The 23,945-nt window shown below is 43.2% G+C and overlaps 1 protein-coding gene across 1 annotated transcript in view; it reads right to left on the bottom strand.

Annotated features, from left to right (window-relative positions):
• Positions 1-23,945, bottom strand: part of TENM4 (teneurin transmembrane protein 4) — a 750,531-nt gene that overhangs the window by 113,162 nt on the left and 613,424 nt on the right. The window contains exons 13-14 of the mRNA XM_058185522.1: positions 22,220-22,414; positions 9,140-9,340 (exon numbers count right to left, since the gene is read on the bottom strand). Of these exons, the coding sequence (XP_058041505.1) occupies positions 9,140-9,340; positions 22,220-22,414 (396 nt within the window). The remainder of the gene's footprint in view (positions 1-9,139; positions 9,341-22,219; positions 22,415-23,945) is intronic.

Genomic DNA, 23,945 nt, shown 5'->3' on the forward strand with positions numbered 1-23,945 from the left:
CACCAGGCCCAAGGTTGACTCAGCCTTCCATCCTTTATAAGGTAGGTAAAATGAGGACCCAGATTGTTGGGGGGCAATAAGTTGACTTTGTATATAGTATACAAATGGATGAAGACTATTGCTTGACATAGTGTAAGCCGCCCTGAGTCTTCGGAGAAAGGCGGGATATAAATGAAAAAAAAACAAACAAAAAAAAACAAACACACACCTGCTCGCTTTTTGCAAGCCGCCACACAAATTACACCCAACCCCTTGTGCTCTTCAGACTTCATCCTTCATGGAGCTATTTCTGAGGTTAACGTTATTATTGTTTTGTGGCTCCCGGCCAAAAGTCTCTGCTAAGGTGATTGGTAAACTCTCGCTCATTTCTCCAAGTCAACTTCAAGCTCTGAAAGATGAATTTGTGCGTTATTTCACTAAAAAAAGGGTAAATTGACGCCTTCGGGTCAAACCTGAGCGAGGGCTTGAATAACGTTTCTTGCAGCCATTGAGAAATGGGTTGGTTGCTTTGTTGTTTGGGATTTTTTTTTTTTGAAAAAAGCTTCTTTTTAGCCTCCGTAAAAACATACAAAGTGTCGTGTCCCACTCCCCCTCCGACGACCGGGTCAAGGAAGTCCGTATCAAACGTGGCAATGAAGCCTCTGCAGCTTGCCAAATTCCTTCGAGGTTTATCAGGGCAGGCAGGAGTCCAAGTTGTGACTTCAGCGATAGAGTCCGATATCAGCAAACTAGATGAGACTTTGCTTGACTCAAGGTTGGAATGCCAAAAGCAGGTCCTTTATATAGGCTGTGGGGTGTGGCTCCATGACTCAGCATTTATCCAGGCCTGCCCCACCCTTCCTTCTGCTGGCGTCGCCTCTCAGATCTCCGGAAGCGAGGGTCCTCCCAATTTGAATACTCTTCAGCTGGATCTGCTGTCAGTAATTCCAGCACGAGACTGGCTTCCTGCTCACACGCTGTAGGAGTGAAGTTTATCGGGCTTGTCTGTTCACTCCTGACATCCTCTCCGGCCATGGGGCCAGGGCCCGGGGCTGGAGGCATGACAGGCCGTTCATCTTCATTATCAGACTCAGAATCTGATAACAGGCCCGGCTGGAGACGGGAGGGGCCCGGCTGAGGAGAGGAGGGAGGACGAGGCACAACACTAAGTGCTCTGATCCAGCTCCTCAAACACAGCAAACGCTCTGAAGTGAACTCAAAGATTCCTTTATTAGTAGTGGCAGCAGCCCTGGCAAAAAGTTTCTCTCTCACCGCAGGCTCACAAGTCCGTCTGTCCGAAAGATGAAGAGTTGTCTGCCATATCTATTCATCTCCGCCCTCTGCCTTTTATCCCCAGAGCTAGGGTGGGGCTTCCCTAGCAGCAGTGGCTCTTCCAATCCAAGGACAGGCCCATAGATTTCCACTGCTCTCCTCTCCTCTGCCTTCTGAGCATCCGCGCATCAGGCACTGGACCCAGCTGTTCCTCCTCTTCCTCATCGGCCACCTCCAGACCTGGGGGCCGTTGACTCTCCATCTGAGGGCTGACGGATGGCCCAGGCGACGCCTCCGTCTCTCTCTCTCTCTCTCTCTCTGCCAACTCCATTTCCTCTTCCCCCTCGGAGCCCTCAGGTTGCCTTGATGCTGATGCTGAATCTCACACCACCGCCTCCTCCTGCTCATCTCTTTTTTTTTTTTTTTTTATTCAAAAAGTTTTACAAATTTTTTTTTGCCCCCTTTCCCCCCCTCCCCTCCTTCACAACCCCTCCCCGACTTCCCGGAACGAGCACAAGGTATAGTTAAAAGTAAAACAAACATATGCTAAAAATTTTCGTCCCAACTTAATTATACCCTACAATCATCAATTCCTAACTTCCCCAAAAGCAATCAAAATAATACATCATAATCATTCAAAACAGTCTGATAACTCTTAGTCTGATATCTACGTTGAATATAGTCAATCCATTTTTCCATTCCTTTAAGTATCTTTCTTGCGTATTGTCTTTCAAAAGGCTGATATCTTCGCCATCTCAGCCAAATTGGCAACTTTCAATATCCATTCTTGTATTGTTGGTACTTCTTTTTCTTCCAATATTGTCCTATTAGTAATCTTGCTGCAGTTATTAGATTTAAAATCAATTTAGTCTCAATTACTGTACAATCCGTAATAATTCCCAACAAGAAAAATTGCGGCAGGAACTTTATCTTCTTTTCAGAACATTTTGTAAAATCCACCAAATTTTTATCCAAAAGGCCTTTATGTCCTTACAAGTCCACCAAATGTGAAAATATGTAGCGTCATCACAATTACATCTCCAACATTTTGCTTGCATTTCTGGATACATACACGATAATTTTTAGGATCTAGATGCCATCTATAAAACATTTTATAAAATTTTCCTCAGATTCTGTGCCTGCGTGAATTTAACATTTCTAACCCAAATTTTTCCCACGTTTCCAATAATATTGGCTCCTGAAAATTTTGTGCCCACTTTATCATACAGTCCTTTACCAAGTCCCTTTCAGAATCTATTTCAAGTAACACATTATACAATCTCTTTATATGCTCCTGTGACTGGTTTCTAATTTGCTTTACCAAATTTCCCTCGTTCTGCTCTTTACCAATTTTTGATCTCCCTTCCATCTAGCATGTAATTGCTCATATTGAAACCAAGTATAATTTTTCCCTTCCTCTCTTAATACTTGCAGAGATTTTAACTGCAAATTACCTCTTTCAGTATACAAAAGATCTTTATATGTAATCATTTCCTGCTTCTGTTCTATGTTTATATTTTCTACTGTATGTCTAGGACATGCCCATATAGGAACCTTATAATTTAGTTTATAAGAGTATTTTTCCAAACACATGAAGGGCATTTCTTAGCACATGATTTTTAAAGGCCTTATCCACTTTTTGTCATAAATTAAATATGCATGCCATCCATATAACAAATCATAACCTTCTATATTCAAAATTCTGTCCTCTGTTAAATTAAACCAATCACTTATTGCAGAGAGCAGCTGCTTCATAATATAATTTAAAATTAGGCATTTTAAACCTCCCTTTCCGAGAATCTTGAATTATTTTCATTTTAACCTAGCTTTTTACCTTCCCATATAAATTTGTTAATTCCTTCTGCCATTCCTCAAGATTCTTATCTTTCTTAATTATTGGTATCATCTGAAAGAGGAATAAAAATCTAGGTAAAACATTCATTTTAATAGCAGCAATTCTCCCCAGCAAAGATAATTGCAATTTTTCCAAACAATCAACTCCTTCTGAACTTTTGCCATAAAACCTCATAGTTATTCTTATACAATTTCACATTTGATGACGTAATATAAACCCTAAATACTTAACCTTCTTTACAATTTCAAATCCTGTTACTTCCTCTAGTTTTTCTTTCTGTTGTCTGGCCATATTTTTATTATCACTTTTGTCTTTTCTGATTTACCTTAAACCCTGAGACATTCCCATATTGATCAATTATTTCCAACAAAGATTTACTAGAATTTATAGGGTTTGTTAAAGTAATCACCAAATCATCTGCAAAAGCTCTTAACTTATATTCATACTGTCTAACTCTAATTCCTCTATCTCCTTTACTTCTCGTATTTTATCCAATAATGGTTCTAGAGTTAAAATAAACAATAATGGTGATAAAGGACATCCCTGTCTTGTTCCTTTCGCAATCTTAAAAGGTTCTGTTAAGCTACCATTGATTATAATCTGTGCTGTTTGCTCTCCATAAATTGCCCTAATTATTCTTAAAAAACCATCTCCAAATTGCATCTTTTCTATTAATTTAAATAAAAAATCCCAATGCAATCGATCAAAAGCTTTCTCTGCATCGAGAAAAATAAATGCTGCTGGAATAAAATTTTTCTTTTCTAAGTACTCCAGTAAATTAACAATCTGCCTAACATTATTCCTCATCTGTCTCCCTTTTATAAATCCAGATTGATCATTATGAATTCTTGCTGCAGAATCAACATTAATCTATTAGCTATTATTTTAACAAAATCTTATAATCATTATTTAAAAGTGAGATTGGCCTATAATTCCCAGGTTTAGAACAATCCTGTTCCTCTTTTGGTATCAATGAAATAAAGAGGTTCTCCATGAGAATTCCCCTCCTAGTTGTATCTGATTAAATAATTCCTTAAGTGGACCTAACATCTCATCCTGTAAATTCCTATAATAACTAACTGTAAGCCCATCCGTACCAGGAGTTTTCCCATTTTAATTGTTTAATTACCAAAATAATTTCTTCCGAGGTTATAGGCCGATTCAATTCATCCGTTTGTTCTAAAGTTAAATTTTTAACCTTATATTCCTTCAAATAATTATCAATATCCCTATTCAATATATTATCTTTAAGATATAAATTTGTATAATATTCTAAAAAAGCTTTTTTAATTTTATCCTGTTGATATCTCTCTTTACCTTTGTATTCTATTTTTTCTATAGTACGTTGTTTTTGTCTTTTCCTTAAAGTGTATGCTAACCACCTACCAGGTCTATTTGCATTACAAAAGTATTATGTTTGGCATATTGTATATTTGTTGCCACCTGATCAGCCATTATCATATTAAATTGATTCTGTAGTAACTTTATTACATCTTTAAGTTTTTGATCATGTGGGTTATGTATTAATAATTGTTGTTTCTTATAAATTTCCTCTTCTAAATACCTCGCTGTCTTTGTTGCTTATTTCTCTGTCTATTATTAAGATATATTAATACACCTCTCATAAAAGCTTTACTGCAGTCCCAAACCATTTCTATCGATGTTTCATTATTCAAATTATAATCAAAAAATTCTTTCATCTGCTTTTTACATTGATTTACATTATCCTGATATCTAAACAAATTTTCATTTAATCTCCAAGTTCTTCTACCCTCTTTTCCATATTGCAATTCCATCCAAACAGGACTATGATCAGACAAACATCTTGGAAATATCTTAGTTTTCTTCACCCTAAAAAGCAAATCATTAGAAATTAAAATAAAATCAATACGTGAGAAGGATTGATGCCTATCAGAGAAAAAGTATAGTCTCTTTCCTCCAAATTCCGCAGTCTCCATACATCTCTTAACTCAAAATCTTCTATCATATCAAAAAAGGATTTAGGCAGCTTTGCATGTGCAGGTATCTTCTTGGAAGAAGTTCTCTTGTCCTTTCGTGTATCTATTACTCCATTCCAATCTCCCAATATAATACACGATTTATAATCCCATAGGATCAACTTATCATATAACATTCTATAAAATTTTTCTTGTTGCTGATTGGGTGCATATATACCAAGCAAGAGAGTCCTTTTGTTTCTATTGTAAGTTCAATAGCAATATATCTTCCATGAATATCTGCCTCTATTAACTTGGCTGGTATATCTTTTCTCAAATAAACCACTATGCCATGTTTTTCTCCAAAGCTGAAGCAACAAAATGTTTACCTAACTTTGAGTTTATTAGGTACTTTTGATCTGATAATTTAATATGCGTTTCTTGTAAGCAAATAACATCATTTTAATTGTTTCAAATAATGAAATATTTTTCTTCTCTTCTGAGCTGAGTTCAAACCATTGACATTCCAAGTCAAGATTTTATTTGCCATTACTGGGCTGCTGAAGCCTTTGGGCAATCAACTGAAGATCGTCCTCCGTATCTTCGGCCGTGCTCCTCCACCGCTTCTGTAGCAGAAGTCCTGAACTTTACTTTGAGTTTGTTGCTCCTTTTCTTTACGCTTAAGGGCTCCCTCGTCAGTCTTTGTTCTTGTGGTTGTTCCTCTGATGGTAACATCACTGGAATCACCTCAGCTTCCACACCCATTTGAGTCTCTTGAATTCTTTTTCTATTATTTCTATTTCAAATTTCAGCACTGTAGAAAGAAAATCTTTGGCCTTAAGCACTGTGTCAATACGATATCTTCTTCCTGATAATACACTGTCAAGCCAACTGGAACCTCCCATCTAAATTGAATCTGGTATTTCTTAAGTTCTTGTGTAAAAAATGTAAAGTCTTTTCTATCCCTTAACATCTTGGGAGGGATCTCTTTCAAAACCTTCAACTCCTGTTCCCCTATTTTCAAGTTTTTCTGAAAAGCAACTTGCAAAATTTGATTCCTCACTGTTCTTTTCAAAAAATAAACCACGATGTCTCTAGGAAGTTTCTTTTGCCTAGCAATCCAAGAATTAACTCTATAAATTTTGTCAATTTGATAAGCAACCTCTTGTGGATCAAGTTCAATAAATTCAGCCAGAGCTTCTGATAAAAATTTTTTTAAATCTTCCCCTTTGTCTTCATTCAAACCTCTAATTCTCAGAGCTCCTTCCATCATTCTATACTGCTCATCTCATTCGGCTGCTGGAGGGGCCGGTGGCCGACAGGTCACAACAAAAGGTGATGGAAGAAAAAGACCTAGTGTCCCATCGAGTCTTCCCTTTGCGTTTTTATATTTTATCGTTTTCATTTTTGTTGGATGATGGACGTGAGTTTATCCCAAGCAACCAGTTTCTGCTGCTAAGTTGGATAGTTCCGAAGTGAGTTTTGGCCCCCCAGTTTACAACTTTTCTTGCCACGGTTGTTAAAGGGAATCGCAGCAGTTAGTAACCTGGTTGTTAAATGAATTTGCCTTCCCTGTTGACTTTGCTTGTCAGAAGGTCGCAAAGGGTATTCACGTAACCCCGGGACGCTGCAACCGTCATAAATAGGAACCTGTTGCCAAGCACCTGAATTTTGATCACGTGACCCTGGGAAAGCTAAGCGGTTGTTGTGAAAAACGGTCGTAAGGCGCTTCTTTCGGCGCCACTGTAAACTTCGAACGGTCGCTAAACAGAAAGTTGTAAATTGAGGACTACTTGTACTGATGACCAATCCAGTACCTCTGCTGGTAGTTGGCTCCGAACTTCAACCTTACTTTTTCTGGGGAAGGAATATTTTTTGACATGACTTTTGAACTGTCAGTTTGAGGTGATGGCAACCGTCTTCTTGATTTTGGCTTAATGTTGAAAATACAGCCTTCTAGAACAGGGGTCTCCAACCCTGGCAGCTTTAAGACTTGTGGAATGCAACTCCCAGAGGGAATGGAGATTTTGCAGTATCCTTCCCCTGGAGTGGGGTGGGAATGGAGATTTTGCGGTATCCTTTCCCAGGACTGGAGTGGGAATGGAGATTTTGCAGTATCCTTTCCTAGGAGTGGGGAGGGAATGGAGATTTTGCAGTATCCTTCCCCTACATTGGGGAGGGAATGGGGATTTTGCAGTATCCTTCCCCTGGAGTGGGGTGGGAATGGAGATTTTGCGGTATTCTTTCCCAGGAGTGGGGAGGGAATGGAGATTTTACAGTATCCTTCCCCTACAGTGGGGAGGGAATGGGGATTTTACAGTATCCATCCACTACAGTGGGGAGGGAATGGAGATTTTACAGTATCCTTCCCCTGGAGTGGGGTGGGAATGGAGATTTTGTGGTATCCTTTCCCAGGAATGGAGAGGGAATGGGGATTTTGCAGTATCCGTCCACTACAGTGGGGAGGGAATGGAGATTTTACAGTATCCTTTCCCTGGAGTGGGGTGGGAATGGAGATTTTACAGTATCCTTCCCCTACAGTGGGGAGGGAATGGGGATTTTGCAGTATCCGTCCACTACAGTGGGGAGGGAATGGAGATTTTACAGTATCCTTTCCCTGGAGTGGGGTGGGAATGGAGATTTTGCGGTATCCTTTCCCAGGAGTGGGGAGGGAATGGGGATTTTGCAGTATCCGTCCACTACAGTGGGGAGGGAATGGAGATTTTACAGTATCCTTTCCCTGGAGTGGGGTGGGAATGGAGATTTTACAGTATCCTTCCCCTACAGTGGGGAGGGAATGGGGATTTTGCAGTATCCGTCCACTACAGTGGGGAGGGAATGGAGATTTTACAGTATCCTTTCCCTGGAGTGGGGTGGGAATGGAGATTTTGCGGTATCCTTTCCCAGGAGTGGGGAGGGAATGGGGATTTTGCAGTATCCTTTCCCAGGAATAGAGAGGGAATGGAGATTTTGCAGTATCCTTTCCCAGGAATGGGGAGGGAATGGAGATTTTACAGTATCCTTCCCCTGCCACACCCAAACCACGCTCCCCACGCCATGCCCCCCAAGCCATGCCCACAGAACCGGTAGTAAAAAAAAAATCGAAACCCACCACTGGCATAGTCCTCATGAGCTCTCTTTTCGCTAGCTGAGGGTTGCAGGAGGCCGTCGCGGCCAAAAACGGAGCTCAGGAGCCCGTTTTCACTGGCAGAATGCTTGGGCCACAGACACCCCCCAACACGAGTGACATGAAGCTGGCCATGCCGCCCCCCCCGAGGTCAAACACAACCCTGATATGGCCCTCAATGAAATCGAGTTTGACACCCCTGAGTGTTCATTCTCCTTCCCCACTTCAGACCCACAAGCTGGCCTTCAGCCAGTGGATTCACGGCTCTTATCAGTCCTGGCAGAGAAATCACAGCTGCCTGCCAAAGTTCAAACAAATGACTCATGTAGCAAGACTTTCAGCTCTTTTTGAAACGGATCAGCTAAACTTTTGCTTCCCGTGGAGTGAGAGCAGTCCCAAAGCTCCTTATATATCCTGTGGGGTGGGGCTCCTGCCCCACCCTTCCTTTTGATGACGCCGCCTCTCTAATCATCTGAAGCGCGGGTCAAGCCAAGCTTGATTATTATTATTGTCAGCTGGGTCTGAAGCCGTAGCCGGGGGAAGGGAGAAATCAGGGGATGACGGCCTCATTACGTCCTCCGACTGATCTGGAGCTGAGCCAAAGGAATCGGTGCTCCCGAGATAAGCCTTACCGGCCCTTCCCCCTCACTCTCTGAGTCACTTTCGGGCATGGGGCCAGGTTCGGGGGCTGGAGTCACAACACTGGGTTAGTAGTGAGCCAACTTTGAGCCTATGGGGATCGAGCTGCTGGCAGCGGGCAGAGCTTGCCTGCAACCGCTGCACCCCTTAGGCGAAAGATAAGAAAACAGCCGCTTGCCATTCATATCCGTTTCATCCCAAACGTGGATCACAACGCCCTATCTCGTAGGAACTCAGGAACAGGGAGATCGACAAGATCGTAGACTGTCATTCAACGAGAAGATTGACATGCCAAAGGTTCAACGAAAGTACATTGAGAGGTGCAATTACCTGAGGAACAGTCGTGCCCAGTCCAGTTGGGATCACAAGTGCAGAGACCAGTTTCAGACAGAAAAGTTCCGTGGCCTGAACACTGGTCAAGACAAGTGGCTCTCGGGGTCTCACAGTTGGCCCCTCCCCAGCCCACGGAGCAGTGGCATTCTCCTCTCACACAGACGCCACGTCCTGAGCAGGTGGGATCCATGCAGTCCACTGCAAAACAAGGAAAACGTGGAAACATGAATTAGAATTCTTTATTGGCCAAGTGCGATTGGGCACACAAGGAATTTGTCTCTGGTGCATAAGCTCTCAGTGTACACACAAGTTTCTGTAATTTAGAATAGAAAATAGAGAGTAGAGTAGAGTAGAGTAGAGTAGAGTAGAGTAGAGTAGAACAGAACAGAATTCTTTATTGGCCAATTGTGATTGGGCACACAAGGAATTTGTCTCTGGTGCATAAACTCTCAGTGTACATACAAGTTTCTCTAATTTAGAATAGAAAATAGAGAGTAGAGTAGAGTAGAGTAGAGTAGAGTAGAGTAGAGTAGAGTGGAGTGGAGTGGAGTGGAGTAGAACAGAACAGAACAGAACAAAATTCTTTATTGGCCAAGTGTGATTTACGTCGTTAAGTGAGAAATTTGTTAAGCAAGTTTGCTCCATTTTACAACTTTTCTCGTCACATTTGGCAAGTGAATCACTGCAGTTCTTAAATTAATAATATGGTTATTGTTACATGAAGTGTTAATACCACTTTATAAGGCCTTGGTAAGGCCACATTTGGAATATTGCATCCAGTTTTGGTCGCTACGATGTAAAAAAGATGTTGAGACTCTAGAAAGAGTACAGAGAAGAGCAACAAATATAATGAGCGGACTGGAAGCTAAAACAGATAAAGAACCGGTTGCAGGAACTGGGTATGTCTAGTTTGATGAAAAGAAGGACTAGAGGTGACAGGATACCGGTCTTCCAATATCTCAGGGGCTGCCCCAAAGAAGAGGGAGTCAAGCTATTCTCCAAAGCACCTGAAGGCAGGACAAGAAGCAATGGGTGGAAACTAATCAAGGAGAGAAGCAACTTAGAACTAAGGAGGAATTTCCTGACAGTTGGAACAATTGATCAATGGAAACACCTTGCCACCAGAAGTTGTGAATGCTCCAACACTGGAGGTTTTTAAGAAGATGTTGAACAACCATTTGTCTGAAGTGGTGTAGGGTTTCCTGCCTAAACAGGGGGTTGGACTAGAAGACCTCCAAGGTCCCTTCCAACTCTGTTTATTCTATTCTATTCTATTCTATTCTATTCTATTCTATTCTATTCTATTCTATTCTATTCTATTCTATTCTATTCTATTCTATTCTATTCCACATAAGATGTTGGTTGTTAAGTGAATCTGATTTCAGAAAGGAAAGGAAGGGAACGAAAGGGAAGGAAGGGAAGGGAAGGGAAGGGAAGGGAAGGAAAAGGAAAAGGAAAAGGAAAAGGAAAAAGGAAGGAAAGGAAAGGAAAGGAAGCCAGAGTGGTATAGTGGTTAGAATGCAGAACTGCAAGCTAATTCAGCTCACTGCCAGGAGTTCGATCCTAACCGGCTCAAGGTTAACTCCACCTTCCGAGGTGGGTAAAATGAGGACCCAGATTGTTGAGGGCAACACGCTGACTCTGAGAGGGCTGTAAAGAGAGGGCTGTAAAGTACCGTAAAGCGGTATATAAGCCTAAGTGCTGTTGCTTTTCTTCTGCGGATGGGCCGTTGAGGCTCTCTGGAGAGGCATGGGGAGACACCATTAATGTGCCAACTCTTCCCCTCTCTTAGGACCATCAGCGGGGCAAGGAGGCTGGCTTTATCAGTCTTTGGTACTATGAACGTGTGAACGGGGAGGGCATCCATTTAAAGGCTGGCAGCTTCCCCCCCCTCTCCCTTTCCTTCCCCCCTCCCCCCAAAAAAATCAAGGAGCAAACAGGGAAAAAGAGTTCGAAGTGAACTGCTGGTCCCCAAAGTGCTTAGCAGAATGGCTCAGTGGTGGAGAACAAAGATTGCCGGATAAGTGACAAGGGGCTACCATGAGGCAATTAATCATTCCCTCCGAAGAAGGCCCACGGAGGGGAGAAGGGAGTTGCGAGTGGGGGGGGGGTGTCTCCATCACAGAAGGCAGAACTGCGCTCGCTGCTAGCTCAGCGTTAACATGGGGCCGGAGGGGAGAGGGAGGCGTGTGCAGGTTAGGACACGCCATTCATCATAAAGCCAGGGTCATTTTTCATGTCCAAATGAGCCTTATTCAGGAAGCGGCCTGCACAGTGGCGGCTTTAATTCTTGCCCTCGCTGGCTCCGATTGCTTAGGCTACTCTGCACCTTGGCAAGAGTTCTGAGATCTATCTATCTATCTATCTATCTATCTATCTATCTATCTATCTATCTATCTATCTATCTATCTATCTATCTCCATCAATCAATCTTTTTTTTCTTTCTTTTCCTTCCTTCCTTCCCCTGCTTTCCTTCTTGTTCTATTTTCTTTTCTTCTCTTTTTCTTTCTTTCATCCCTTCCTTCTTTCCTTCTTTCTTTTATGTACACTGAGAGCATATGCACCAAGACAAATTCCTTGTGTGTCCAATCACACTTGGCCAATAAAATTCTATTCTATTCTATTCTATTCTATTCTATTCTATTCTATTCTATTCTATTCTATTCTATTCTATTCTATTCTTTCTCTCTTTTTCTCTTTCCTTCCTTCCCTCTTCCTTTTTCTTTCTTTTCCTTCCTTCCTTCTCTTTTCTTTCCTTCCTATTCCTTCTTTTCCTTTCCTAACTTACTTCTCTTTTCTTTCTTTCTTTCTTTCTTTCTTTCTTTTTCTTTCTTTCTCTCTTTTTCCCTTTCTTTCTTTCCTTCTTGTTCCATTTTCTTTCCTTCCTTCTTTTCTCCTTCACTCCCTGTTTCCTTTATTCCTTCCTTCTTTCTTTTCTTTCTCAATCTTTCCTTCTTCCCTTCCCTTCCTTTTTTCTTTCCTCTTCTTACCTTCCTTCCTTCCTTCCTTCCTTCCTTCCTTCCTTCCTTCTTCTTTTCTCTTTTCCCCTCTTCCTTACTTTCCATTCCTTTTTTTTCTTTCCTACTTAGTTCTTTCCTTTTTTCCTTCCTTCCTTCTTTCCTTCCCTCCCTTCTTCTCATTCTTCTCATTGTTGCTAATACTTTCATCTCTCTCTCTCTCTCTCCCTCCCTCCCACTCTCTGTGGTTCTCTCCCCTCCCTCTCCCTGTTTTTCTTCAAAGAGAATAATATACTTCAAATTCCCGCTGCTCAGCCAGCTTCATGGCTCTGCCCTGAAAGACTCAATTTTTGGACTTCTTTCCATGAATGGGTGATGGTGCCGAAGAGCAGAAGCTACGACCGTTGGCACAATCCACTGAGAATATATGAGTGCCAAGCCAACTAAACTGAATGGCGGCTCCTAAAACTCCTTGTGGCTTTTATTCACTGTGGGAATGGCGCTGAAAAATCACCCAGGAACCGAGCTCTAAATTTGCAGCATCAGACAAGACATCCAAGGATGGGTAAAAGCCAATGGAAAGGATCTCAGGGACAAAACACTTTTTATTTCAGGGGTAAAAAAAAAAAAAGACAAATCAGGAGGAACATGACTAAACTTCCTAAAACTGAGGTGGGAGTGATCACGGCAAGCTTTTATTCTTTATCGCAAAATCCAGGCTATTGGGAGAGCCGACACAGATAATAATTTAAGTAGGCCCTGAAGTACAGAACAGAACTGGACCTATATAAATTTGTCTTTAGGCAAAGAGAGTGCAAAATAATGGCTGGTGATTTGCGCGCGGGTAAAAAGGGGAACCAGGTTTCAGCACCTGTCCAAAACAATGATCTAAAATAGGGGTTTTCAACCTCGGCGACTTTAAGACTTTTACAAATGAAGGCGGATAAACAGGAGTGGCCAAAATTGTGGAAACCTTTTGGGAAAAGTGTATTTTTGAGGTTTGATGGCTAATAACACCGCTTTTCTTCTTTTTTTTTTGGGAGTTTCAAGATAATCCTATTCCACTGCCGGAATGGCCTGGGAATAGCCCAGACCTTCACCCAATGGAAAATCTATGGAGCTGACTAAAAAAACTGGTTAGTCAGATTACAGATTAAGAGAGTTGGAAGGGACCTTGTAGGTCATTTAGAAGCAACCCAGCAATAAAACCCAGTTAAGTCTGTGGCTCAGACTGGTAAGACAGTCTGTTATAAACAGCAGCTGCTTGCAATTACTGCAGGTTCAAGCCCCACCAGGCCCAAGGTTGACTCAGCTTTCCATCCTTTATAAGGTAGGTAAAATGAGGACCCAGATTGTTGAGGGGCAATAAATTGACTTTGTATATAATATACAAATGGATGAAGACTATTGCTTGACATAGTGTAAGCCGCCCTGAGTCTTCGGAGAAGGGCGGGCTATAAATGCGAATAAAAAAAAAATAGAAGCCATCCTTCAATCTTGGTTTCACATTATAGCAGCTGCAGAACTCAAAGACTTGGTTCACTCCATGGAAAGACGCTGTATGGCCGTAATTCATGCGAAAGGTTACCCAACTAAGTATTAACTGACACGGTGATAATTTTTGAATATCTCATTTTTTCTACGTGTTTCACTTTTCTTCTTTATACTGTAACTGCTATTCTAATAGCAAATCCTTCATAAAAGTTCTTGCATTACATTCTTGATTCAATTATCTTTCCACTGATATATAAGATGGAGTTTGGGTGCTACAAAGACAGTGCTCTAAAAATTTCAAGAAAGAGACTTCTGGTAAATTGACGTTTGAAATTAGAGAACAGGAAGATAAGCAATTTTATAAGATATGGGACTTATTTTACCAATGGTTAGAAGAAAAATTATGAGAAAGAAGATTAGAGTTTTTAATAAGGTAAAAATTATTGAATGATATAATTGTTTTAAAATGATGGAATAAAATAGGCTAATAAGATAAAATATTGTTCCAGAATGACTATTAGGGATCAAGTGATTAAAACATTTGACTACAATCAGATGATAAAATGGATGATTAAATAAATTAATGATAGGTAATTGTTGTTTGCACAAAAAAATGTAACCCACACACCGACACATTGTATTTGAAATTTGAATGGAAGATGTTTTTATGTTTGTATGTTTCTAAAAATAAAAAAAATAGAAGCCATCCTTCAATCTTGGTTTCACATTATAACAGCTGCAGAATTAAAAGACTTGGTTCACTCCATGGGAAGACGCTGTAAGGCCGTAATTCATGCGAAAGGTTACCCAACTAAGTATTAACTGACACGGTGATAATTTTTGAATATCTCATTTTTTCTACGTGTTTCACTTTTCTTCTTTATACTGTAACTGCTATTCTAATAGCAAATCCTTCATAAAAGTTCTTGCATTACATTCTTGATTCAATTATCTTTCCACTGATATATAAGATGGAGTTTGCTACAAAGACAGTGCTCTAAAAATTTCAAAAAAGAGACTTCTGGTAAATTGACGTTTGAAATTAGAGAACAGGAAGATAAGCAATTTTATAAGATATGGGACTTATTTTACCAATGGTTAGAAGGAAAATTATGATAAAGAAGATTAGAGTTTTTAATAAGGTAAAAATTATTGAATGATATAATTGTTTTAAAATGATGGAATAAAATAGGCTAATAAGATAAAATATTGTTCCAGAATGACTATTAGGGATCAAGTGATTAAAACATTTGACTACAATCAGATGATAAAATGGATGATTAAATAAATTAATGATAGGTAATTGTTGTTTGCACAAAAAAATGTAACCCACACCCCGACACATTGTATTTGAAATTTGAATGGAAGATGTTTTTATGTTTGTATGTTTCTAAAAAATAAAAAAAAATCTTTTCAAAAAAAGAAAGAAAGAAAGAAAGAAAGAAAGAAAGAAAGAAAGAAAGAAAGAAAGAAAGAAAGAGATTCTGGCTCATTCAGGTTTTGTTTTTACAAAAATCGAGCCAAAGGGAGGAGAAAATTCACAATGTGATTAATATTTTTAAAAACTTAATATCACAGGAAATAAATGGAGAGTGCCCCATAAAACATGGAAACATACTGAATTAATAAGAAGATGGAATCTTTATTATCCGCCCCTCCTCCAAAAGGAAAAAAAAATGTAAAGTTTGTGAGATATGTGAAATCAACATTAGGGAAGGATTTAGAGAAGAACAAACTTGAATAAATGTTCGGTGCAGCGGTCTTTATACACTCTTTTAGCATTAATTTCCTCTTAGGGGAACAGCTCTTATACCTAGTGTAAAAGATTCAAGCACAGAGGGAAAAATACTTCAGTCAACAAGTTGTGTGGAAAAAGCTTTGCTTTACTTCTTTGCCTGCTTTTTAAAAAAAAAAAAAAAAATTGGGCTGCCGGCCAATTAATGTTGAGTTTCTATTTATTTAAAGCTCTTGGCTCGGCTTGTACTGCCTCAAGAGACTTACCAAGCAGTCGAGAAATAAGACATGTAAATAAAATTACAGCAAAACCAGGAAAGAATCGTAATTAAGTTCAGCATCTTAAGTGCCTTTTGAAAAAAAAAAAACTAATGACAGATGAAGGAGCAGAAAACATGGTTTTCGACAATCCTCATGAAAAATACGGAAAAATACTTCCATAAATACAGTCAAATCTTAAAACGAGAGAATATAGGTGCCGTATTTTTCACACTGCCCCTCCCAAAAAAAGTGGGTGGAAATGTCTGTGGGTCTTATAGACTGAATATGCCTCTGTTTTTGGCCTCCCGAGATCCCCCCCCCCATGTGTCACGTTTTCCCCAAAAACAGGCCTGGGACCTGAAAACGGGATGTGGGGAGCCTGCAGAGTGCTCCTGGAGGCTGGGGAGGGCAAAAATGGGATGCATAGGACAGTGGTGGGTTGCTACCAGTTCACCCCAAATGGGGCGAACCGGTAGCAGTGGCAGGCTCCGCCCACCTACTCAGACACTTCTGCACAGAAGCGTCACACACGCGAATCAGGACGCACATGAGCAAACCAGTAGCAAACTAAATTGAAACCTACTACTGGTGTGGGTGGTTCGGGAGGCCAAAAACGGGCCTTTTTTTTTTCTTCCAAAAATGGAATGCGCAGACAGTTTGGGAGGCCTACAGAGTGCTCCTGGGGGCTGGGGAGGGCAAAAACTATTTCTTTTCTTGTTTTTCTCTTCAAAACCTAGGGGCATCATATACTGCGATGAATCCAATGGTGGGATTCAAATAATTTAACAACCGGTTCTCTGCCCTCATGATTTCTTCCAACAACCAGTTTGCCAAACTGCTCAGAAAGTTAACAACCGGTTCTCCCGAATTGTTACGAACTGGCTGAATCCCACTACTGGGTATAAGTTATAGTCCGAAAAATATGGTAATCCTTGATTTACAACCATTAATTTAGTGACTGTCCAAAGTTACCACAGCGATGAAAAGAGGGACTTAGGACTGTTTTTCACATGGGCGTTGCAGCATCCGGCATGGTCAGGCGATCAACATTCGGATGCTTGGCAACTGACTCGTATTTGTGATGGTTGCAGTGTCCCGGGGTCATGTGATCATCCCCTTTTGCGACCTTCTGATAAGGAAAGTCAAGGAGGAAGCCAGATTCACTTAACAACCGGGTTACTCATTTAAGGACGGTTGAGTGATTCACTTAACAAATGCGGCGGGAAAAGTCGTAAAATGGGACCAAGCTCATCTAGCAACCGTCATGCTTAGCAATGGAAATTCTGGGCTCAATTGCGGTCGTAAGTCGAGGACTATCCGTCCATGCGTGTGAAAACTGGGTTTTGTAGGTGTGGCAGTGGAGAGGAAATGGTTGTAGTACATCAACCATGGAGGTCTGCAGAGAAGATTAAAACAAAATGTCCGACTGAGAAGATGTCCCCCATGAGGTAAAGGTAAAGGTTCCCCTCGCACATACGTGCTAGTCGTTCCCGACTCTAGGGGGCGGGGTGTTCATCTCCGTTTCAAAGCCGAAGAGCCAGCGCTGTCCGAAGACGTCTCCATGGTCATGTGGCTGACATGACTCAACGCCAAAGGCGCACGGAACGCTGTTCCCTTCCCACCAAAGGCGGCCCCTATTTTTTCTACTTGCATTTTTTACATGCTTTCGAACTGCTAGGTTGGCAGAAACTGGGACAAATAACAAGAGCTCACCCTGTTATGTGGCACTAGGGATTTGAACAGCTGAACTACCGACCTTTCGATCGACAAGCCCAATGTCTTAGCCACTGAGCCACCGCGTCCCTTCAATACCATTAGTGATATGCAGCCTCTAATACAGGGGTGTCAAACTCAATTTCATTGAGGTTGTGTTTTACCTTGGAGAGCCGGTGTATGTGTGTGTGTGTAGTTGGGCCATGGTGGGAGTTTGACACAGGCTCAAGATTCATTTCCCCCCCCCTTCTCTTCTTTCTTTCCACAATTCTTTACTACAACCATTTTCCTATCTCTCCTACCAGATATTACCGGCAAACATTTATTACTTATTCTTCATACTCCACTAAACATTTTATTTCTAAATTTATACCCCATTGTTTAATAGTAAATTGCTTTTCCAGGCAGAAAAGCTATTTATACCATTGTATTTTTTTTTTATTATTCAACTAATCATAAAAATACAATAGCATAAAGAACCCGATAATACAAGATCTAACAGCAGAGGTATTTATTTCCAGGATAGTAAATAGAAAATGATCGTCAATTATAGATGGTTGATGGTAGATGAAATGGACCCACAGTGTGTAAAATCGGGCATTAAACTGGTAGTATTAACATAGGATGTTGCCTGTTTGTTATCCAGATCGGGCACTTACTTGAAGCCACATAGTTGTAATCCAGTCCAATCCAGTCCTCCTGCAGCACTCTGCCAGCCGAAAACGGGCTGCGCGGACGCCCCGCGCATACAGGGGTGAAATTAAAAAATTTCCCCTACCGGTTCTGTGGGCGTGGCTTGTTGGGGGGAAAGGAGGTCACGTGACTGGGTGGGCGTGGCCAACTCGACATCACTCACATCGAGGGACTCCTCACCGGCCCCTCCCCTCCCAGCAACTCCTTGTCGCGAGTGGCAGGAAAATGGGGAGGGGAATATTCCTGCCTACCCTCCTCCCCTCAATCTGTGCTGAGATTGAGGAATGGTTGACAGGCAGGGAAATCCCCCTTCCCCATTTTCCTACCTTTCACAAAAAAACGGCTGTATTCCAGCTGCTCCACCCACCCACCCTGTCCCCCTCCCTCCTGGGACTACACTTAAAGATACAGGCTACAGCAGCTCCGTTCTGAACGGAGGTTGAAAAGTTAGCATTCTCTCTGCTGCATTTGACATTGAATTCTGTGGAATATCGAGCGGCTGGAAGAGGTGAGCAGCAACCGGCTGGGCGTGGGTGGGTGGGGCCAAGGAGGGGTAGTTACTACCGGTTCGGTGAACTGATGCCCATTATCCCGAGCGGTTCGTCCAAACCGGTTGGAACCGGTAGGATTTCACCCCTGTCCGTGCGGCCCGTTTTCGGCCAGCAGAGTGCTGCAGGAGGCCAAAAAACAGGCTACAAGTTAGTCCTTTGATATTTCCAGGCTGGCCCCATGGGCTGCCTCCAGCCCGCAGGCCTTGAGTTTGACATCCCTACTCTTAATATGTTCCCTGGAGCTTATTTCTCTTTCGAGCAAAAATAGGGTTTTCTCAAATTTATTTATTTGTTTGATTATTTTTTTTATACAGCTGCCCGTCTCGGCAAACGACACTGGACAGCTCACAGTTGAGAAACAAATTACTCGTTTCATTTCCTGTCCACACTGTAAAAGAGAATCCAGGTAGTCCTTGACTTACGACGGAGTCCCACATTTTTGTAGTTAAGGGAGACGCTTGTTTAAGTGACCTTCTTCCATCGCCACCACCCCGTTTTACGACCTTTCTTGCCACAGTTGTTAAACGAATGACTGCAGGTGTTAAATTAGTCACACGGTTGTTAAGCAAACCCGGCTTCCGCATTGACTTGGCTTGTCAGAAGGTCCGCCAAAAGGGGATCGCGTGATACCAGCCCACCCCCTCGGGACACTGCGACCCTCATAAGTACGAATCAGTGGCCAAGCGTCTGAATTTGGATCACGTGACCAGGGTGCGTGGGCTGCAATGGTCGTTAAGTGTGAAAAAGGGTCATAAGTCACTTCTAGTGATGCCGTTGTCACATCGGTGAACTGTTATTAAGTCGAGGATTATTTGCGATGCAGGTCAGGGTTGAAACGAGGGGTCCTTGGTGCTCTCTGAGCATGGAGGTTTTCTTGAAGACATTTGATTACCCAACTAGGTGACATCATCAGTGCTAGAAGGGAGTGGGGGTTTGCGGAGAGGAGGAGGAGGAAGAGGAGGAGGAGGAGGAGGAGGAGGAGGAGGAGGAGGAGGAAGAGGAGGAGGAGGAGGAGGAAGAGGAGGAGGAAGAGGAGGAGGATGAGGAGGAGGAGGAGGAGGAAGAGGAAGAGGAGGAGGAGGAGGAGGAGGAGGAGGAGGGGGAAGGTGGAGGAGGAGGAGGAAGAGGACGAGGAGGAGGAGGAGGAGGAGGAAGAGAGGAGAAGGAGGAGGAAGAAGAGGAGGAGAAGGAGGAGGAAGAAGAAGAGGAGGAGGAGAAGGAAGAGGAGGAGGAGGAGGAGGAGGAGGAGGAGGAGGAGGAGGAGGAAGAGGAGGAGAAGGAGGAGGAGGAGAAGAGGAGGAGGAGGAGGAGGAGGAGGAGGAAGAGGAGGAGGAGGAAGAGGAGGAGGAGGAGAAGAGGAGGAAGAGGAGGAGGAGGAGGAGGAGGAGAAGAGGAGAAAGAGGAGGAGGAGGAAGAGGAGGAGGAGGAGAAGAGGAGGAAGAGGAGGAGGAAGACGAGGAGGAGGAGGAGGAGGAGGAGGAAGAGGAGGAGACTGACAACTGTGGGGTCCTTGGTATTCTCTGAGCTTGGTTGTCTTCCTGCAAACATTTCATTACCCAACTAGGTGACATCATCAGTGCTGCGTCATCACTAGTCATGAAACGACTGCAAGAAAACCACTAAGCTCAAAGAGCACCGAGGGCCCCATAGTCGCCGTTCTCCTCCTCCTCCTCCTCTCCACAAACCCCCACTCCCTCCTAGCACTGATGATGTCACCTAGTTGGGTAATGAAACCTCTGCAGGGCGTCTATCCATGGCTAATCCAAGGGACTCTGTGCTAAAGGTAAAGGTTCGCCTCGTACATATGTGCTAGTCGTTGCCGACTCTAGGGGGCGGTGCTCATCTCCGTTACAAAGCTGAAGAGCCAGCGCTGTCCGAAGACGTCTCCGTGGTCATGTGGCCGGCATGACTCAATGCCAAAGGCGCACGGAACGTTGTGACCTTCCCACCAAAGGTGGTCCCTATTTTTTCTACTTGCATTTTTACGTGCTTTCGAAACTGCTTGGTTGGCAGAAGCTGGGACAAGTAACGGGAGCTCACCCCATTACACGGCAGCCCTAGGGATTCGAACCGCTGAGCTGCTGACCTTTCGATCAACAAGCTCAACGTCCTAGCCCCTGAGCCACCGCGTCCTGCAAAAAATAGAAAAGAAAAGAAAACACTTTCAGATAACCTTAAAAAACAAAACAAAACCCTGGTTGGTTTATCCTAAAGTAGAAAGAATGGCAGATGGACGGGGAGCTATTTCAGACTGCATTAAAGGCTTCTGTTTGGCACAAGCTGCTGGCTGAGAAGGAAAGAGATGGGATTGATTGATTATTCATATCCATATCTAATCTACTTAGGTCTCTCGGTATTGGGGAGGTTTGTGTAACTTTCGTGAGGCTACGCCGGCAGAATTGATGTGTGTTATCGTGTCTCGGGGGATGCCCTTAAAAAATAAATAAATGAAAAATGCTGCCATCCCATACAAGTTCATCGATTATGTCTAATGCTGGTTACAACAGGGACTGAAGTAATTGGGGCATCCATAATTTTGATGAAGAGGGAAAAGGTGTGGGCGGCTGGGGGGGGGTTGGTTGCCAGGTGTTTCAGGAGCAACACTACGCAGCCAGAAGCGGTGTAAAAGGAAGGCATTCCAACAACATGGTGGAGCAGTGTAAAATCACAGGATCGCCTCTAGCATCTTCAGCTAAGAAAGGAAAAGGGAAAGGATAGGACAGTGTAGTGTAGGATGGAATAGGATACATAGGTTAGGATAGAATAGAAAACGGAACAGAATAGAACAGAACAGAATAGGTATACAGGAGAGGAGAGGAGGGCAGAGGAGAGGAGGGGAAGAAAGGAGAGGAGAGGAGAGGAAGAAAGCAGAGGAGAGGAAGAAAGGAGAAGAGGGGAAGAAAGGAGAGGAGAGGAGAGGAGAGGAAAGGAGAGGACAGGAAGAAAAGAGAGGACAGGAAGAAAGGAGGGGAGGAAAGGAGAGGAGAGGAGAGGAAGAAAGGAGAGAAGGAAGAAAAGAGAGAGGAGAGGAAGAAGGAGAAGAGAGGAGAGGAAGAAAGGAGAGAAGGAAGAAAGGAGAAGAGAGGAGAGGAAGAAAGGAGAGGAGAGGAAGAAAGGAGAGGAGGGGAAGAAAGGAGAGGAGAGGAGAGAAGAGGAAGAAAGAGGAGAGGAAGAAAGGAGAGGAGAGGAAGAAAGGAGCAGAGCAGAGCAGAGGTATACAGGTCAGGACAGAATAGGAATACAGGAAAGGGAGGGAGGGAGGGAGGGAGGGAGGGAAGAAGGAAGGAAGGAAGGAAGGAAGGAAGGAAGGAAGGAAGGAAGGAAGGAAAGATTTCTGACACTCCCTGCCAGATTCCCACCAGCAAATTCAATGGGAAAGCCTGCAGGAAATCGGAGGTTGCTCCTACTTCAATTGCTTTTTCGCTCACCTTCGCTCCTTCTGTTCCTCTGTTTGGTGTGAAACAATGACCTGGGGAATTCAGGGAGTTGACATCTACCCATCTTAAGGTTGTCACGGTTGAAACACACTGCTCTAAAGGGTTACCGCTTGGTAGATTCCCTCTCCAAAACTCCCATCAGCACCAACCGTACCAAGTGAATCAAACAAACGTCTGGCATTCTGAAATGCATTTAAATTGTGGGGAAAGTACCAACAGAATCTTAAAGGAAATTACCTTCTTCACAACTCTCTCCCTTGTAGCCCGGATTGCAAATACAAGTCCCCATGATGCACGTCCCATGGCTGTTGCAAGAGACGTCGACGCACTGATTGGTGGGGACGTCGCACTCGGCTCCTTTCCACCCACTGTGACATAAACAGCGTCCTTTCATGTATTGTCCGTTCCCACTGCACAACACTGGGCAAGACGCTGAGAAGGAAGAAGACAACGCAAAAAGTGGCCATTAGAAGCTCAATCAATGTATCAGAGTTCCAAGAAACACTCTCAACGAAATAAAGCTCTGAGGCTTGAGGTTCCTCAAAGTTCCAATTTATTAGAGATGTCATGTTGGCACAACTGGGAAAACCCGAAACTGAAAGCTTCCAGGTTTTCCACACCCAGTTGACAGTTCACAGCCCTGCCCCACACCCACAAGTTCATCACATTGTCCAATCAACTCTTCACACTCAATTGGATACAATCTTCAGGCAGTCTCCATTAGACACAGGATGTCCTTGAAAATGGAATATTGTTATGACTAACTTTCTACCGCTCCAACAACAACCCCCTCCCAACTTCCCCAGCTAAACTATGTGGCAGTTAAGAAGCAAGAAAGAAAATTGCCTTCCAAAACTGACACAATGTTTGCGGACGGCTTGAGGTGGTCACCAATCAGATACAACGGGAGGGAATTCAAAATGGGATTCTAGGTAGTTCATCAAATTAGACCACTCTAATGGAGCTCAACACTTCTGTTGCTAAGCAAAACATTCATTGCATGAATTTTGCCTCGTTTTACGACTGCGGTCATCAAAAAGAAGGAGAAGAGGAAATGGAGGAGAAACGGTGAGGCTGGGGAATTCTGGGAACTGAAATCCAGGCAGCTTAAAATTACCAAGGAACTTTAAGGAACTCTGATAGCAATAGCACTTCGACTTATATATGGCTTTATAGTGCTTTATAGCAGTTTACAGAATTGGTATATTTTATCCAGCAATCTGGGTCCTCCGTTTACTGACTTCGGAAGGCTGGAAGGCTGTGTTAACCTTGAGCCGGTCAGGATCGAACTGCTGGCAGTCGGCAGAATTAGCCTGCAATACTGCACTCTGACCACTGCGCCACCATGATTTTGATACTAAACCATATGAAATCGTTCTGACCCAGCTCTCCAAACACGACAAACCTTCTCAAACGTTCCTTTATTAGGAGCACCAACAGCCCCGGGAAAAAGTTTCTCTCTCCATGCCAGCTAACAAATCCGTTCGTCTGTCTGTCCGTAAAATGAATAGTTGTCTGCCACACCTATTCATCTCCGCCCCCTGCCTTTTATCCCCAGAGCTAGGGTGGGGTTTCGCTAGTAGCGGTGGCAATTCCGTTGCAAGGACCGGCCCATAGATTTCCACTGCTCTCCTCTCCTCTGCCTTCTGCACATCTGTGCGTCAGGCACTGGACCCAGCTGTTCCTCCTCTTCCTCATCAGCCACCTCCAGACCTGGGGGCTGTTGACTCTCCATCTGAGGGCTGACGGACGGCCCAGGCTCCGCCTCTCTCTCTCTCTCTCTCTCTCTCTCTCTCCCAACTCCATTCCCTCTTCACCCTCGGAGCTCTCACGTTGCCTTGATGCCGACCCTGACTCCCACGCCCCCTCCTCCTCCTCCTCCTCTGAGTCGGCTGCTGGAGGGGACAACAGCCGACAGGCCACAACAGAAATAATCAGACTGGCTGGGTTCGCACGACACACC

The sequence above is a fragment of the Ahaetulla prasina genome, chromosome 5, assembly GCF_028640845.1.
Source record: "Ahaetulla prasina isolate Xishuangbanna chromosome 5, ASM2864084v1, whole genome shotgun sequence".
NCBI lineage: Eukaryota > Metazoa > Chordata > Lepidosauria > Squamata > Colubridae > Ahaetulla > Ahaetulla prasina.